Here is a 17,225-nt window from a genome sequence, read left to right on the forward strand (position 1 = left end):
GAAAGAAAAAATGCTTTTCTGTATTTAGAATTAATTCCATAGAGCATATTTCCAGAAAAAGGGGATTTCTGGATCAAAGGGTTTACCTAATGTTATATAATAAATTTTTTTTCCATGTTGCCATATGGTCTTTGTAACTGGCTTTTTGGCACCTGTATAATATTCCATCACGGTTGTACAGAATACTTTGATCATTCTTGGGTTTCCAAATGTTCACTATTATAAACAATGCTGTGGTGAACTTTTTGTGTATGTAGTTTAAAAAATATACTTAAGGAGTGAGATTAAGGGGTTGAATGAGGTTTTTCTCATAGGATATGTACACTTTTTTTCTTCAAAATTGCTTCCTGCTGGGACTTCCCTGGCAGTCCAGCGATTAAGACTCCGTGCTTCCACTGCAGGGGGTGCAGGTTCAATCCCTGGTTGAGGAACTAAGATCCTGCATGCTGCGTGGTGCAGCCAAAACATTGCTTCCTGCTTTCCTAAGCTCCGCTGTCCTAACTCTTTACTTTCTCCTGGGTCCATTCTCCCGACTAGTGGGGTAGGGAGCAGGAGCACAGGATGGAGAGAATGTGGCTCTGGAGGCAAGGAGCCCTGGGCCAGGATCCCCATCCCCCAAGCTGTGTGAGCTCCAGGAAATCACTCTCCCTCTCTGAGTCTTAGTTCCAAATCTGTAAAAAGGGTTTAGATCCTGGTTTTTGACACACCAACTATGTGACCTTGAGCAAGTAATTCATCTCCTGGGGCCTGTTTTCTCATCTGTACAAGGTGGCTGATGGTGGAACCTACCTCTGAGTTTTATTCCTAGCCACGGTCAATCCAGTCCACTGCCCCCTCTGACCTCTCTGCAGACAGACTCCTCCTAACCCTGACTGTCCTCTGACAACTGCCCCATCTTCCACATTTTCACAGGCGACAGCTGTGAAGCCGAGCCCCCAGTGTCCAAAAGGAGGACGACCTGAGGGTGGGGGGTGGTGGTGGAGATGAGGTCTCACCTACAGAGCTTAGGGAATAGGAGGGTCTGGCTAGGGCCTGTGGTCCTTTCTGCCCCAGGTGGGGAGCCCCTCCATTCTTTCCTCAGTGATGGTGTATATCGAGGGCTTGAGGTTTGGGGAGCCCCTGATTTGGTTCTTGGATCTCGGAGCAGACACCAATTCCCTGCCCCAGGAAATCCCGCTACACCTCCGATTGCATCCTGGCTACCTGGCTGCCTCCATACCTGTCTCTCGCCTAGAACTTTTCCTTTCTCTTCCTCTCAGGGCAAGCCCTGGGAAGACTTACAAAGTGGGCTGTTAAGCATCTCTAGTCTCCCCCATTTCTCAGTAGCCCCTTACCCTCTCACCCTCCCCGCTTCCACCCTTAGCTGGTGTGGACATTTTCACAGGTATGAACGGCAGTCTTAAACCCAAGGATGAAACTCTAATAGTAGCATTGCAGGCATCCACTCCTGAATTGGGACAGTATATGGAGGATGGCAGGTTTTCCCCAATGGCCCTGGAATCACTCCAAGTAGGAACAGACACAACTCATAAGGGAGAAAAAAACTCGTGCTGGCTGCCAGCTGTTTTTGCTTCCTCTCCCAATTTGCAAATGTGTGTGTGGCTTTCTCAGTGCAAGTTTCAGCTCCAGCACCTAAATCCTCTTGGGTTTGGTGGGCCTGGAGTTTTCTCCCGGCACCAGATGCAAGCAGGAAATACTGACATAGCCTGAGAAATCCCCACCTACCATCTGGGAACGGAAAACGGAAGTCTGCTCCAGCCTCCTGCCTGCTTTCTGAAAGGGGGTCAGCTCAGGTAGGAAGCCACACCTGCAAGGTGTCACCCTCAACTCCTCAGCTCACATCCTGGCATCCTCTTTCTCCTCCCTCCTAAGGGTTCACATCTACCTAATTATTCCTGCCACCAGGTGAGCCTCCCTCTCCACCCTTGGCCTCCCCTGACAGCAGCCTTCTACCAAAGGGAAGGACACTGCTTGCTGGCATCCTTGAAAATCCACATTCCCCACACAGACACGTGTACATGGTGAGGTTGGAGCTCAGAGGATGCCATGTCTGAAATATCCATCCCGTATCCAGCCATGCCCGACCAAACTGACCTTCCTCCCTCCCTTCCTCCCACTCACAATTGGGTGAGTTTTGACACAGACACAGACACACAGACACAGACACACACACCTGCGAAACCAGCACCACAATCAAGATAGGGAACAATCCATCATGCCTGAAGTTTCCTCATGCCCCTTTGGGATCCCTCCCACCTTCCCTCATCCCACCATCCCCAAGCAAACCCTGATGTCTTTCTGTCATTATAGATTAATTTGCATTTTTAGAGTTTTTGATAGATGAACTCTTATAGTATGAACTCTTTTTTGTCTGCATTCTTTCCCTCAGCATAATTATTCTGAGATTCACCCATGTCATTGCATGGTATAAATAGTTCATTCCTTTTTGCGTTCCAATCCACTGTATGAATGAATATACCACAGTTCATTTATCCATTCACCTGTTAATGGGCATTTTAGTTGTATCCAATTTGGGGCTGTTATGAATAAAGCTGCTATGTACATTCATGCATGAATTTCTGTATGGACAAATTTTTTCATTTCTCTTGGGTAAATACCCAGGAATGGAATGACCCGATCATATGGTGGATGCATGTTTAATATGTAATGTGTATATGTCTACAAATATATGTATAACATATAATATTTTAATATAAAATGTAATGTATTTAATTGTAGTAAAACACACATAATATAAAAGTTACCATCTTAGCCATTTTAAGTGTACAATTCAGTAGTGTTAAACATACACTGGTGTGCAACCAATCTCCTGAACTTTTCCATCTTGCAAAAATGAAACTCTATACCCATTAACCAACTCTCCTTTTCCGCCACCCCCTAGACCCTGGCAACCACCATTCTATTTCTATGAGTTTGAATACTTTAGGTACCTCATATAAGTGGAATCATAACAGTATTTGTCTTTTTGTGACTGGTTTATTTCATGTATAACGTCCTCAAGATTCATGCATGTTGTAACATCTGACGGGATTTCCTTCCTTAAGGCTAAATAGTATTCCATCGTGCATATAGAGCAGATTTTCTTTATCTATTCATTCGTCAGTGGACATTTGGGTTGCTTCCACCTCTTGGCTATTGAGAATAATACTGCAATGAACATGGGTGTGCAGATATCTCTTCGAGATCCTATTTTCAATACTTTTGGATATGTACGGACTGAGAAACATACCCAGAATGTATGTCTAACTTTTTAAGAAGTTACCAAATTGTTTTCTAGAGTGGTTGTACCATTTTACATTCCCAACAGTGAATGAGAATTCCAGCTTCCCCACATTCTCACCAACACTTGGTATGGTCAGTCTTTTTAATATTAACCATTCTAATAGGTATGTGGTAGTATCTTATTGTGGTTTTAATTTGCATTTCCCTAATGACTAATGATGCTGAGCATCTTTTCCTTGGCTTATTAGTTGTTCAAATATATTCTTTGGTGAAGTGTCTGTTCAACTCTTTTGCCTATTTTCCCCTAGACCTTGAATATGCTTTATTTTTTAGAATCATTTTAGATTTACAGAAAAACTGTGAAAATAGTACAGAGAGTTTCCATAGACCCCACATCTAGGTTTCCCTATTGTTTTAGGTCTCACACTTGTTAGATGTTATAGCATGGTACACATGTCATTTGGTGCATAGTATGGTATATTGTTTACAATTAGTGAACCAATGTTGATAAATCGTTACGAACTAAAGTCCATACTTTATTCAGATTGCCTTAGTTTTTACCTAATGTCCTTCTTCTGACCCAGGATCCCTCATCACATTTAGTTGTGCTGTCTCCTTAGGCTCCTCTTGTCTGTCACAGTTGCTCAGAATCTCCTTGTTTTTAATGACCTACTGGCCAGGTAGTTTGTAGAATGTCCCTCGGTTGGGATTTGCTTGGTGTTTTTCTCATGATTAGACTGGGGTTGTAGGTTTGCGGGGGAAGGACCACAGAGGCAAAGTGCCATTCTCATCACATTGTATCAAGGGTACATGCTGTGAGGTAGTGTTTGTCGGGTTTTTCCACTGTAAATCTACTCTTCCTTTCCATACTGTGCTCTTTGGAAGGAAGTCACTAAGAAGTAGGGAGTTATTCTCCACTTCCTTAAGGGCCAAGTATCTACAGAAATTATTGGGATTTCTTCATCATGAGAGATGTGTCTCTTTCTCTGCCTATTCAATCATTTGTTTACCTATTCAATCATTTGTTTATATTAGTATGGACTCGTTGATACTTATTTTATTCTGTGGGTTATTACTCAGTCCTACTTTATTTATTTTCTTACTCTAAGTGTCCCACCTTTGGCCATCGGGAGCCCTTTCAATTGACTCTTTTGCCCATTTATTTTTATTTTTATTTTTTTTGGCTGCACTGCACACAGCTTATGGGAGCTTGTGGGATCTTAGTTCCCCAACCAAGGATAGAACCTGGTCCCTCAGCAATGAAAGCATAGAGTGCTAACCACTGGACTGCCAGGGAATTCCCATCTTTTGCCCATTTAAAAAATGGAATTATTTGTTTTCTTATTAAGAGCTTTTATGTATTCTAGATAAATGCCCTTTATCAGAAATATGATTTGCAAATAATATTTTCCCCCAGTCTGTGATTTCTCTTTTCAACTCCTTAACAGTGTCTTCTGAAAAGGAGAAGTTTTTTTTTCTCCTCTCCCGCTGCGGAGCACAGGCTCCGGACTTGCAGGCTCAGAGGCCATGGCTCACGGGCCCAGCCACTCCGCGGCGTGTGTGATCTTCCCAGACCGGGGCACGAACCCGCGTCCCCTGCATCGGCAGGCGGACTCCCAACCACTGCGCCACCAGGGAAGCCCAAACCAAGGGTCTTTGATGCCGCCTGTAAGCCCTTGCATGGTCTGGCCCCTGTGGTCTCCTCAGCCCCATGTCCAATCACAAGTATGCCCACCCCTGTTCCACCTACACTGACCTCGCAGGGCCTTGGCTTCCTGCTGCTCTCCCGAACCTGTGACCCTTGTGTGTGCTGTTCGCTCTGCCTGGAATGCTCCTCCTCATCCCACCCTGACCACCCCCTGGACCCCTCCCCTGTCACGTCTCAGCTCAAACGTCACTCCCTCTGGGAAGCCCTCCCTGCTCCCGTCTCTCCTAGTACCACATTCTTCACTTCCTAGCACTTGTCTTGGTTAAAACTTGAGGTTATTGGCGTGGTTAGTACCTGCTCCCAGGCTAGACTGTAAGCTCCAAGAGGCCTATTTTTGTCTCCTTCAACTCCTCAGTGCCTGGTATAATGCCTGGCACATATTAGCTGCTCAATAAGTATCCATTGAATAAGTGGATCAAAACAGAATCAGAAGGCTTCCCTGGTGGCGCAGTGGTTGAGAGTCCGCCTGCTGATGCAGAGGACATGGGTTCGTGCCCTGGTCCAGGAAGATCCCACATGCCGTGGAGCGGCTGGGCCCGTGAGCCATGGCCGCTGGGCCTGCGCGTCCGGAGCCTGTGCTCTGCAACGGGAGAGGCCACAAAAGTGAGAGGCCCGTGTACCGCAAAAAAACCCAAAAACCAAAAAACAAAAACACAATCAGATATTCAATACAAATTCAAGTAAGTAAAGAAAGGCCATTGAAAAGCACTAATCCAGGAGTCTCTGGTGGCCTAGTGGTTAGAATTCTAGGCTTTCGCTGCTGGGGTTCAATCCCTAATTGGGGAACTGAGATCCTGCAAGTTGTGCAGCACAGCAAAAACAGAACAAAAACAATGAAAAGCGCTAATCTTGTTTATGAGGATAATTTGGGAAACCATTTTTTGCAAATACTATGCTGATGCCAGGGGTTAGTAATGCCACCTGTGACCCCATGCTATTGTTTTTCCTAGATGCTGCTTACCTTAATTCTCCTTCCAAGAGAGTGATTTTCCCCTGGGTAGAAGTGTACTGCCAGATAGAACTCGCCCTTGGCAATGAGTGCCCTGAACACTGTCAACCAAGCCTCCAAACAGAGCGGGCCAGTCCAGAAGAATCCAGACAACTTCACACACAATGGGCTCCCAAAGGGGAAAGAAAAGGTGGCCGTGATCCACCTCTGTTCCCACCTGTGCAGACACCTGAATCCACATGTGAGTGGCCTGTGGCATCACCTGTTTCACCACCTGCATCGCCACTGGCCTCATCACCATCACATTCTCCAACTGACTTGCCACCTGTATCACTCCCAGCTGTGCACTTCCTCCCCAGCTCAACACCTGGGCTGTCACCCGTATCACCATCACAGCAGGTACAACTGACTGGATCACCACCCAGATCCCCACCCCCCCAGTCATCTATGTCATCCAGGACGTCCCTGGGGCCTTCCGCTGTGGGCACATCTCCAACATTGCCCCAGTGTTCTTCTTCAGCATCACCTGCACAGCCACCTGTGGAGGAACTGGGCCCAGAACAGCCCCAAGGTATGGACCCTTCTGGCTTCTCACAGCTTCCTCATGTCTGGAGCCCGTTGGCAAGTGTGTAACGACATGGTTGCTGTTAACATTTGCTTTAGAGGGATGCATTGGTGAAGCTAGCCCGTAACTTTAGTGGCTCTACTTGCTATGAGGACAGACCACCACGAGAGGGCAGTGTACTTGACATTTGTTTTTTTTCTTCTTTAGTCCAGTGATTCTCAAAGTGTGCTCCCCAACTAGCAGCAATAGCACCACCTGAGAACTTGTTAGAAATGAAAATTCTCGGGCCCTACCACATACCTACTAAACCACAAATTCTAGGGGTGGGACCAGCTGTCTGCATTTTTTTAACAAGCCCTCCACATTTGAGAGCGACTGTTCTAGTAGATTTTTTATTGTGAAAGCTGCTGTGCCAGGGCAATGCTACTCAAGAAGGGGTCTGTGGACCAGTGCCAGTCCCTGAATTATTTGTTACTAGTTCACAATGAAATGAGTACAGAAAGTGAGAGCAAGCATTTAGAAATGTTTATAGCAATACAGCAGAGCTATGACATCCAAGAGCTTGGTCATTTTCCTACTAATTCATTTATATTGTATTTCACAAAAGCGCTAGTCCATTATGGATTGTAAATAGTATTTTTAAAAACTGGTTCTTTACTACAGGTGAAGCACCCCTCTGGGGGCTGCAAAGATGAACTGCTCTTTGCAGAGGGAATGGCATGGATACCAACCTCAAAAACGCAAAAGGAATTCTTAAGTACTATATAACTAACAAAAACTGTGTTGAGGGTATTAATAGAGAATAAGATCACATCTCTCTGGGGAGATAAGAAAGGCTTCTTGGAGGTGACAGGTGATTTGAAATGGGCAAGATTTTGACAATTGTGGTTTGTGGGATCTGACAGAGTAGAAAGAACATTTGAGATTTTGTTTATTCCAGAGGCTCAGGTGCAGAGAAGGGAAGTGCAAGGTACATTCAGGATGAAGAGGATACCTGTTTGGGCACTGTGGGTGGTCTGTGTGGGGACCAAGGGAGAGGGGCCCAAATGATGGACCGAAGCCAGGATGTAGGGTCCTCATGGTCCACCAGCCAAGCTTCCATAGTTATTACGATGAACAGTAGCACAGATTAGCAAGGTTGCCTTCTTTGTGGATCTGCCCTGAGTCAGGGGTGACCCCCCCTTTCTCTGGAATAGGTTCACTTTGTCTTTTTTTTTGTTTTTCTTTTCTTTTCTTTCTTTCTTTTTTTTTTTGAATAGGTTCACTTTGATTCTTTTAACAATGAGACAAAACTATCAGAACATTAAGAGTCAGAAAGTTGTTCAAAGTCTTTCACCTGCTGTCTTCTTCCCTGTTACATGAAATGCATTTATTTTATGTTATCGCACCTGTGCTTAAAGGCAGCCATCTTCAGGGGCCTGAGAACTCCTGGACCCAGAGCTGGTGTTCCTCACTCATATTGGGGGTGGACAGAGGGTATGGATAGCCCAGTGGTTCGCGACTGCAGGCCATATGACCCCCCAGGAGACATTTGGCAACATCTGGAGACATTTTTGGTTGTCACCAAGTGGGTAACGTCTAGTTGGGAGAGGCCAGGGATGCTCTTAAACATCCTGCAATGCTCAACCCCTATAACAAAGAATTGCCCAGCCCTTAGCGTCGGTAGCGCTGAGGCTGAGGCAATCCTGTTGGAGCCTCCAGCAGGTCTCAGCAGTGACACCCTAGGCCACCTGTAGGAACTGGTTAGAGTGGAGCCCCAGGGGTTCACGTTAGCAGTCGTTTGGCAGTGGCCATGTTGTTGTTGGGGGCGGCAGGTGCTGCAGAAAGTCCCAGGAAAATCCATAAACAAAGGAGCCACAAATAGATTTGGGGGAGTGAGGGATATCCAGCAGGTCCCCAAATGAAAGAAGTTCAGAAGAGGAAGTTATTAATTGATGCTATATTATTTTTATTTACATGTATTACATAATTGCATATTAATATTCATGTGTTATATATCCCCCTACTCATCAGAAACATGCAAAGAGCTTGCCTAAGGGAATTCCCTGGTGGTCCGCTGGTTAGCATGCAGGCTTTCACTGACGTGGGCCCAGGTTCAATCCCTGGTTGGGGAACTAAGATCCCGCAAGCCAAAAAAAACCAAAAAACAAAAGAAAAGGGAGCTTACTTAAGAACAATGGTCATGAAACTATTTGTATTTCCTATTCCAGCAAAAAAGACAAAAGCATTACATAAAGCAGATGCTAGAAGGTTTAGACCCCTGTGGGGGATTTTCTTGAAAACTTTCCCTGACACAACTGGCTGCTTTTTATGAGGGAATTGCTGATAATATTATATCAAGGGTTAGCTTCAGACCTTCTGCAGATGTCACTGCCCTGGATCTCAGTCAAATCCAACAACATGATTCTGGTCCCAAATACGAGAATTTGAGAGTAAAAGTTCTTTACTGTTTCTGAACATTTCACTTACTTCCTATTGTTATTTCAAAAATGACTAAGTACTCCTCCCCAACCCCATCTCACTCATGTCTCCTGTATTTTCATTTTTGGCTGCAGCTCCCTGTGCTTCTTCAAATTCCAAACACACTGTGCCTCTGGCTAATGTGAAGGAAACCATGAGCAAGCCTTATGCAATGTAAGTGCCTCCTCAATTGGGAACATGATCTTTCCTTTGGTCAGGGGAGAGGGCCCAGCTAAGTGATATTTTCCATCTCTTTAGCTGCCCAAGGAGCACTGGGTTCCTTTTCTGGATGTGATTTCAGTCCATCCCCTTACCGTTCGCAAACCACCACTCCCTCTTCTCTCTTCCTCAGTGAAGGCAACATGTGGGATATGAGCCTATTCATACTGACAGTGTCATTCCCCCCAGTCCCTGCTGTGCACACTGGGGAATGTACCTTCTCTAAATGCAGTGGGAGAGTGTGTACCCCTCCTCGTATCTGACTCTCTGTTGATGTCTCCGTTCAAAAGAGCTGGCAGGCATGTTACATTCTAGCCTTTGGTGGATCCTGCACAGTATAAGTTAAGAGACTCTACCAAAAATTTCCCTTAATCCAAATTATTTTCTATCAGCATAAAAAGAGGGCTAATATTCCTATGTTGTAGATTGTCCCCAGAAAATCTTTTTTCATAATGCGCACCAACTGTCTGGGTTGCTGGGTTGTTTAACATGTACTCCATTATTGTCTTTGCAGTGACTGGGAGAGGGCCTGGGGAGCTGTTTCTTGTTTGTTTGTTTTGTTTGTTTGTTTTTTCCTCTCCGGGAACCGCAATACCCAGACTCCTTTGCTGACTGAATGCCAGTGGGGTTAGCCAGTGGAATGCAGCAGCAGGAGATCAGAGGGTGAATCAAGGGTATTTCTGCCCCCCAACCTCATCCCTTCCTGCCTTGGGGTAGCTCTGGCAGTGGCTGAGTTTTTCTATGGCCACAGTTGCAGAGAACAGGGCCTGAGGCACAACTAGAGAGAAGCCCACACACAGAAACGAAAGATTCCACACGCCTCAACAAAGATCCCGCGTGCTGCAACTAAGACCTGACGCAGCCAAATAAATAAATAAATATTAAACAAACAAACAAACAGGTGGGTGCTCATGTGACTCAACAGGTAGCGTTTCTGACTGTTGCCAAACTACAGCTAACGGTCCTGACCAATGTAGGCCTGCTCCTTATATAGCTTTTGACTATACTAGACTGTTGTTGATTTAATCAGTCAACCTTCACTGAGCACCTACTAAGTGCCAAGCACTCTTCTGGGTTCTGGGGATATCAAAGATGAATTCAACTTGATCCCAAACTTTCAAGAATTTACCCCAAAGTTGAACTTTAGACCAAAGACAAGAGTAAAACCAACTAATTTGCCAAACTGTGAGCCCCATATAAACCAAGTCTTAATTTTTTTACTGAACCATAAAATTGTTTTTAAAGGCACATGCATATATACATACACACTCACAAATTCAAAATGCCAGCCTCAAGCCCAAATCAAGCCAGGTATCATCTACAGTTATTTCACAGGATTATTGAAGTATTCTCTGAATGGAACAGACCTTGCTATTTAATTTGCTTCAAGGCTTAATTGGTTGGAAACATTTCTAACTCTTTCTATGAGACATCCAGTCCTGGCTGGGAGTCCCTGGGTAGGCACAGGGATGTATCAGGTAGATGAGGGTCAGAGGCTCACCCTGGCAGCCATAGGCCCACTGCAAAATCTGGGCAAGTAGGTACTTGGTAGGTGGTAGGAAGCAGTATGGTGGGGAGGAAATTCAGAGCTTCTGCAGGAAGTAGGGCAGATCTACGTGCCACTTTCTGGATTAAAGGATGGACAGCAAGGCTGTAGGACCCAGAGGGCAGTTGGTGGTTTCTGGGGTTTGTAGGATCACTGCTGCGTGGGATTAGTCTCACTCTGTTCCTTGGTCTCCATCCCCAAAACTTCCCTGAACTTTGAGTCTGTCTCTAGAAGCTCAGGGTCAGGTTTGGTCATGAGGATGTAGGCAGGTCTGCCATGGGTGTGGGGAAGCTTCCCTGCAGCTAGGAGTGCCCTCTGGAAGCCAGGTCCAGACTCGGGTCTTTGATTCCAGAGCCAGGCCTCTTCCCATACATCAGAGCACTGGGAACTGTGCAGTTCAGCCAGAGCTACCTTGGTTGATAACCTTCTAGGAGTCAAGGTGCTTTATAAAGAAACAGGCTGTGATACAAAACAAACAAAACAACATTCATAAGCTGTGCAAAACACTGTTGTCAGTGGGTCACACATCCTGTGTGCGGTGCTCCTTCATAGAACAGGTTATGAAACTGCTTGGGGGCAATTTACCAATTGATTTTAAGCAATTCCATGCTTTGAGTTCAAATACAAGGTTAGCGGGCAGGGAAAAAGGGCTTAAAAATATTAGGCATAGAGAGGTAGGAGTGGTCCAGGAAGAGGAAAGGTCTGTTCCAAAACTACCATCACAAGAGACATTGTCACATCCACAGGCTAGTCCTGTGTGAATTCCTGGTCCCCAGCTGATCTCTCTCCCAGCAGAGGAAAGAGTCTAGAATAAAAGCTCAGGGTAAATCTCCCATATATTAATATGCGTGTGTGTGTGTGTGTGTGTGCGTGTTTTAAATTAGAAGTTCAAATCCATACTCTGGTGTGGGTTGTATTAGTCAGTTATTGCTGCTATGATAATGCTGTATAACAAATGACCCTCTTCCCCCAAGATCTCAGTGGATCACAAAACAAACTTTTTTTTTTTTCCTCTTTCATAGGGCTATGAGTTGGCTGGGATAGCTCTGCTTAGGCTACATGTTGGGGTCAAGTCTGCTCCCTGTCCCTTTTATTTCCAGGACCAGCAGTAATGCCAGATATGCCCTTCTCCTGGAGCATGGCTAGATATATATATCAGCCTAGCTTTCCTCTGCTAGTCTTATCTCTTCTCAGTGGTCATTGGACTCAGGTTGTGTAACTGACCTCAAAGTAGAGAGACAGATTGAGAAGTTGAGAGACTGCCTACAGGCTACAAATGGAAAAGGAGGAGGTCCACCTTGCTGATTGCTACCCACATCCTTCTAATTGCTGCCAAGTCTGTCAGACTCCCCAAATTTCCACCATTAAAGAGCCCCTCCTTTGAGTTACTATGGAATTAGTAACTTATTAAAAGTTACTAATTCAAAGGTGAATTTAATAATGGCTAAAACTTATAGAGTAGTTATTATGTTCCAAGCACTGTGGCACAGAGAGGTTAAGTAACATGCCCAAAGTCACAGAGTTGGTAGATGGCAGAGCCAGGATCTGAATCCAGATCTTCTGTCACCAGAATCTTGATGTTGACCAAGTGGTACAGCCTCCTGGGGTAGAAGGAGCACTGGAGTGAGAATCAGAAGTCACAGAGTCTAGTCTAGTTCCTCCATTTGGGCAGGAGAGGCCTGGAAGTGCACTTGGAAACATGGCAGGGGGTAGTTCAGGCTGGCTTATGTGCCATGCTAATGAGATTGAACTTCACCTTTGTTACTGGGGAGTCATCATAGGATTTAAACAACACAATGACACAGTCAGATTTGAAAATTATCCAAGAATGTGCAAGTCCACATCCCAACATTTCTCCAAGATGAGCTCTTCAGGTGTCTTCCTGCAGTTTCCCAGAGGGCGCAAGTGACTTGTCCAGGGTCACACAGCAGGTGGAGGAGGGCTTGGAAATCAGGGCTTCCAATTGCTCCTTTTTGTCTCATTTCCCCTCACATGTGCTTAACCTCAACTTCTCGCATCCAGGTCTGCTCCCTGCCCACTCGACTTCTCTCTGCTCTCCACTTCCGAGACAGTTTGGGTCACCTACAGACCTCATCCCAGCCGGATCAAGGAATACAGCTGCCCTGAGGTGTAGAACTCCCCAGTGTGTCCCTGGAGACCAGACACTGCCTGTTCTGTCCCAGGATACTGTGGTGACCTCTGAGCCCTGTTGCCCCAGCTTCCTTTCTACACCCACCTGCTTCTTCCTAGTCACGGTCAGGGCCAACACTAGCCCATATAATGCCTTGTACACTGAGAAAACAGCACCCCTTCCTTCAGAACTTGACTGCCAGCTGCTTGAATGTTGTCATAATACACTGATTTCGTTTGAACAATTGACTGCCAACTGCTAGAAAGCTGTATGAATGACATGTATGTATGTCTGTGAAGTGCTTACCCTTTTGTATTGGCAGTGTACCCTGGGGCAGTGTGCAGTCTGAACAACTGTCCTCCGCACTCTGGAGGCCACTCCACTTCTTCCCTCTTCCTGCAAAACCAAATACCAACCAGACTTTGGCAAGTCAAATAATATTTCAAACACTCTTTTATCAACTCCTGCTCTGCAAATGGAATCCTCCTTTTGCAAAAGACCCTTGTATAATAAAGTGAACCCTCGAACTGGCTTTTGGTATAAATTGAGTTTTCCAATTTCCACGTATTAGCCTGGCTACTTGCTCAGGATGCCCAAGGCATATAAATCTGTGAGGAGTGTTCTCATGGAAATAAGGGGAGGGAAGTCCTCGATTCGGGTCTTAGAAATGATGAATTTGTGTCCTTTATCTAGGAAACTGTGAGCCGAGAGAGAAAACTTGAGCTGGAACGGGAAAGAACCTGACGGCCACAAGGCCAAGGCTTCTCCCCGCTGCTCTCAGACGCCCTCCTCTCACCCCAGGCCTTTCGGGGACCTGCGTGCCGCCCACCACCATGCCTGTTGATGTAGAGGGTCCTGCTTCCCCCAGGCAAGAGCCTTTTTGTCTAAACATCCTCCCAGCTTCCCTGCAGTCCTTCCACTACTCTGCTCTGGACAGACAGATGGACGTCAGCGCAGACGGGCACTGAAGAGCGAGCAGCACAGCCTCCTCCCAGCTGGCTGGGCTCTGGGCCTTCCTCCCAACCTAGCCTGAGTTCACACTTCTTCAAGATCCTAGCCCCACAAGATCTCATCCACAGGGCAAAACTGTTGCCAGTCAGGCAGAGCTGAGCCATGGACACACTTTCCTGTTTCCTATGGTGTCAAGAGACCACATCTTCTTCTGTTGCTTGTTTTTTGTTCACAAAGCGTGCAAAAGGCTTGACTTGGAACCAGTGGGCTCCACCTCAGCCACTCATGGAAGTCCCCAGGTGGGGTTCATCTGGCATGCAGCCTTTACAAGCTCCCGAGGGATTATGTGGTGCAGCTGGTGGAGTGGGCAGCCCTGGCCTTCATGAAGTCCTCCCATGGTTGTAGAGGAAACGGGAAGCTTTATGTCCCCTTCCCTCCCCTTTCCCAGCCCAAATGAGGGCAGACTCTGTTGGCTCTTCACACCCAAGTGAAAATGGTCCACAAGAAAGATATCTTTGGGACTTCCCTGGTGGCGCAGTGATTAAGAATCTGCCTGCCAATGCAGGGGACTTGGGTTCAAGCCCTAGTCTGGGAAGATCCCACATGCCATGGAGCAAGTAAGCCCGTGAGCCACAACTACTGAGCCTGTGTGCTACAACTACTGAAACCCATGCACCTAGAGCCTGTGCTCCGCAACAAGAGAAGCCATTGCAACGAGAAGCCCACACGCCGCAACGAACAGTAGCCCCTGCTCGCTGCAACTAGACAAAGCCCGCATGCAGCAACGAAGACCCAACGCAGCCAAATATAAATAAATAAATAAATTTATTAAAAAAAAAAAAAAAGACGTCTTTAACCTCCATTTTTCCAGCCTGTCCAGAAAGGAAAAAAAAAAAAAAAGGGTTTCCCTGGTGGCACAGTGGTTGAGAGTCCGCCTGCCGATGCAGTGGACATGGGTTCGTGCCCCGGTCCGGGAAGATCCCACATGCCGCGGAGCGGCTGGGCCCGTGAGCCATGGCAGCTGAGCCTGCGCATCTGGAGCCTGTGCTTCGCAACGGGGGAGGCTGCGGCAGTGGGAGGCCCACATACCGCAAAAAATAAAAAATAAATAAATAAATAAATCTATTTAAAAAAAAAAGAAAGACGTCTTTAACCTCAATTTTTCCAGCCTGTCCAGAAAAGAAAAAAAAGAAAGAAAGAAAGAAAGAAAGGGCTTCCCTGGTGGCGCAGTGGTTGAGAGTCTGCCTGCCGATGCAGGGGACATGGGTTCGTGCCCTGGTCTGGGAGGATACCACATGCTGTGGAGCGGCTGGGCCCATGAACCATGGCCGCTGAGCCTGCGCGTCCGGAGCCTGTGCTCCGCAATGGGAGAGGCCACAACAGTGAGAGGCCCACATACAGCAAAATAAATAAATAATAATAATAATAATAACTCACTGCTTCCCAGAGCGTGGATAACCTCTAGCTCCAGCCGAACCCAGTAAGGGAGCCTGGGCTGCCCACAGGCCTCAGATGCATTTGCTTACCAAATCCTAGAATGCTAACCCTGGTGGACTGGGTGGAAGACAGCCCTGAACTGTGGCCCTTGAGAAGGACACATGCAAATTTAACCCATGGTGGGTGGGAGGCTATGGCACAGAGGCCTGGGTGGAAACTACATTTAACAGGATCATGTCAGGGAACAAGAGTCCACACAAGCCCCCTTCAGATGGTTCTACCTGGAGGAACCTAAGTGTACCTTTGAGAAGCCTGAGAAGAATCAGATCTCAGGTGTTCTTGTACCCTCTGCCTTCTCCAATTCTGCGGCCCAGACCAGTCAAGGGAAGCACCAGGGAGTTACGTGGAGCAGCCCTACTGGCTGTAGTCCTTTTCCCCAGGAAGGTCTTGCTGTTTGCAGGTGACTATGTGCCCAGAGGCCCTGAGACATGTGAGCCAGGGGAGGGAGGATTTCAACCTTGTACAACTCAGGAACACTTATTCCCTGGTGTGCAAGGGAGGATTGAATATAATGTTAACTATTGTTTTAACTCAAAGCCTGTATTTAGGGCCCAGATGCTCTGAGGTAATTAGTGAATTGTTCTTGCATTAGTTCCAGGGTTGCCATAAAAAATACAGGATACCCTGTTAAATTTGAATTTTAGATAAACAGCGAATAATGACCTAGTGTAAGTATGCCCCCAGCATTGCAATTATTTGTTGTGTATCTGAAATTCAAATTTAACTGGGCCACCCACATTTTTCTTTGCTAAATTTGGCAATCCTAATAGTTCCTTTCTCCTTTTTATGCCTTAAAAACAACAACAACAATAACAACAACACTAATGAGTTGTTTTTTGATGCGCCAGTCACTGTGCTTTGAAATCAGGAGGTGTCCCTGAGGCCAGAACACTTCCTGGTCTTCCAAACAAGCATATCTGAATGACACCTACAGTGCAGCCAACTGAATAAATTATGTGTTAAACATAGATGCCCATCTGTTAAGTGAGAGATTAAACAAAAATTTATTTTTAAAACTAGGACATTTAAAACCAACATCTGAAGAAAGTATCAACAGGCCTTCTACATGACGTAGGCATATTTTCAGCCCTGATGGATCAAGAAAACACATGATAAAAAAAATAAGGGCACATAAGTTGGCACTACACACTGGGGTTGGCCCCAGAGTGCAAAGGCCTTGATTCCCGGTCCAGTGCTCTGGACCAGTGCCTGCTGAGGTAGCTCCCCCATTTCCTCCCTAGCTCCCAGTTTAGAGATAGAACCACTGGTTGCACAATTCCAGTTGAGGACCAAGGTCTCCCAGAGAATGCCTGGCAAAATTGCCTAGATCTCAGGAGCTCCCCCAATTCATTCATTTGGTCAGTACTTAAAGATTGACTCCAGCTCTGTGGGGTGGGTATATTTAGCCACAGAGTGAAAGCACTTACTACCTCTCTTTAGAGAGACTTCAGCATAATAGAGCCAGAAGAGATCTGATGGGTCACTAATCCAGCTCAGAATCCAAGGTCTGGCGAGGAGAGGGAACATGGGATGTGGACAGGGTCTTTATTTTTTTTTTTATTTTTTTATTTTTTAGGGAAATTCTGCTTTTTATTCCACACAGGTACCTTTTTGTCAGCATTCCTGGGATATAGAAAACTGAGAAATTACAGGGAAATTAAAAATAGCACAAACACTAATTCTCACACATGCATGCCTCACAAGCACACATGGAAAACACATTTGTTTTGTGTGACACAGTTAATAGGAGTAGGGACAATAAATAAGAATGGTCTTTTTTTTTTTTTTTAACATCTTTATTGGGGTATAATTGCTTTACAACGGTGTGTTAGTTTCTGCTTTATAACAAAGTGAATCAGTTATACATATGTTCCCATATGTCTTCCCTCTTGCGTCTCCCTCCCTCCCACCCTCCCTATCCCACCCCCCCAGGCTGTCACAAAGCACCGAGCCAAT

General features: G+C 46.0%; 1 protein-coding gene across 1 annotated transcript in view; it reads left to right on the forward strand.

The window, feature by feature from the left end:
- PNPLA1 (patatin like phospholipase domain containing 1) overlaps positions 1-14,037 on the forward strand; it is a 43,064-nt gene extending 29,027 nt beyond the window's left edge. The window contains exons 6-7 of the mRNA XM_030870940.2: positions 5,902-6,471; positions 13,515-14,037. Of these exons, the coding sequence (XP_030726800.2) occupies positions 5,902-6,471; positions 13,515-13,543 (599 nt within the window). The 3' untranslated portion in view covers positions 13,544-14,037. The remainder of the gene's footprint in view (positions 1-5,901; positions 6,472-13,514) is intronic.
- Positions 14,038-17,225: the final 3,188 nt, after the last annotated feature.

The sequence above is a fragment of the Globicephala melas genome, chromosome 11 (assembly GCF_963455315.2).
Source record: "Globicephala melas chromosome 11, mGloMel1.2, whole genome shotgun sequence".
Classification (NCBI taxonomy): domain Eukaryota; kingdom Metazoa; phylum Chordata; class Mammalia; order Artiodactyla; family Delphinidae; genus Globicephala; species Globicephala melas.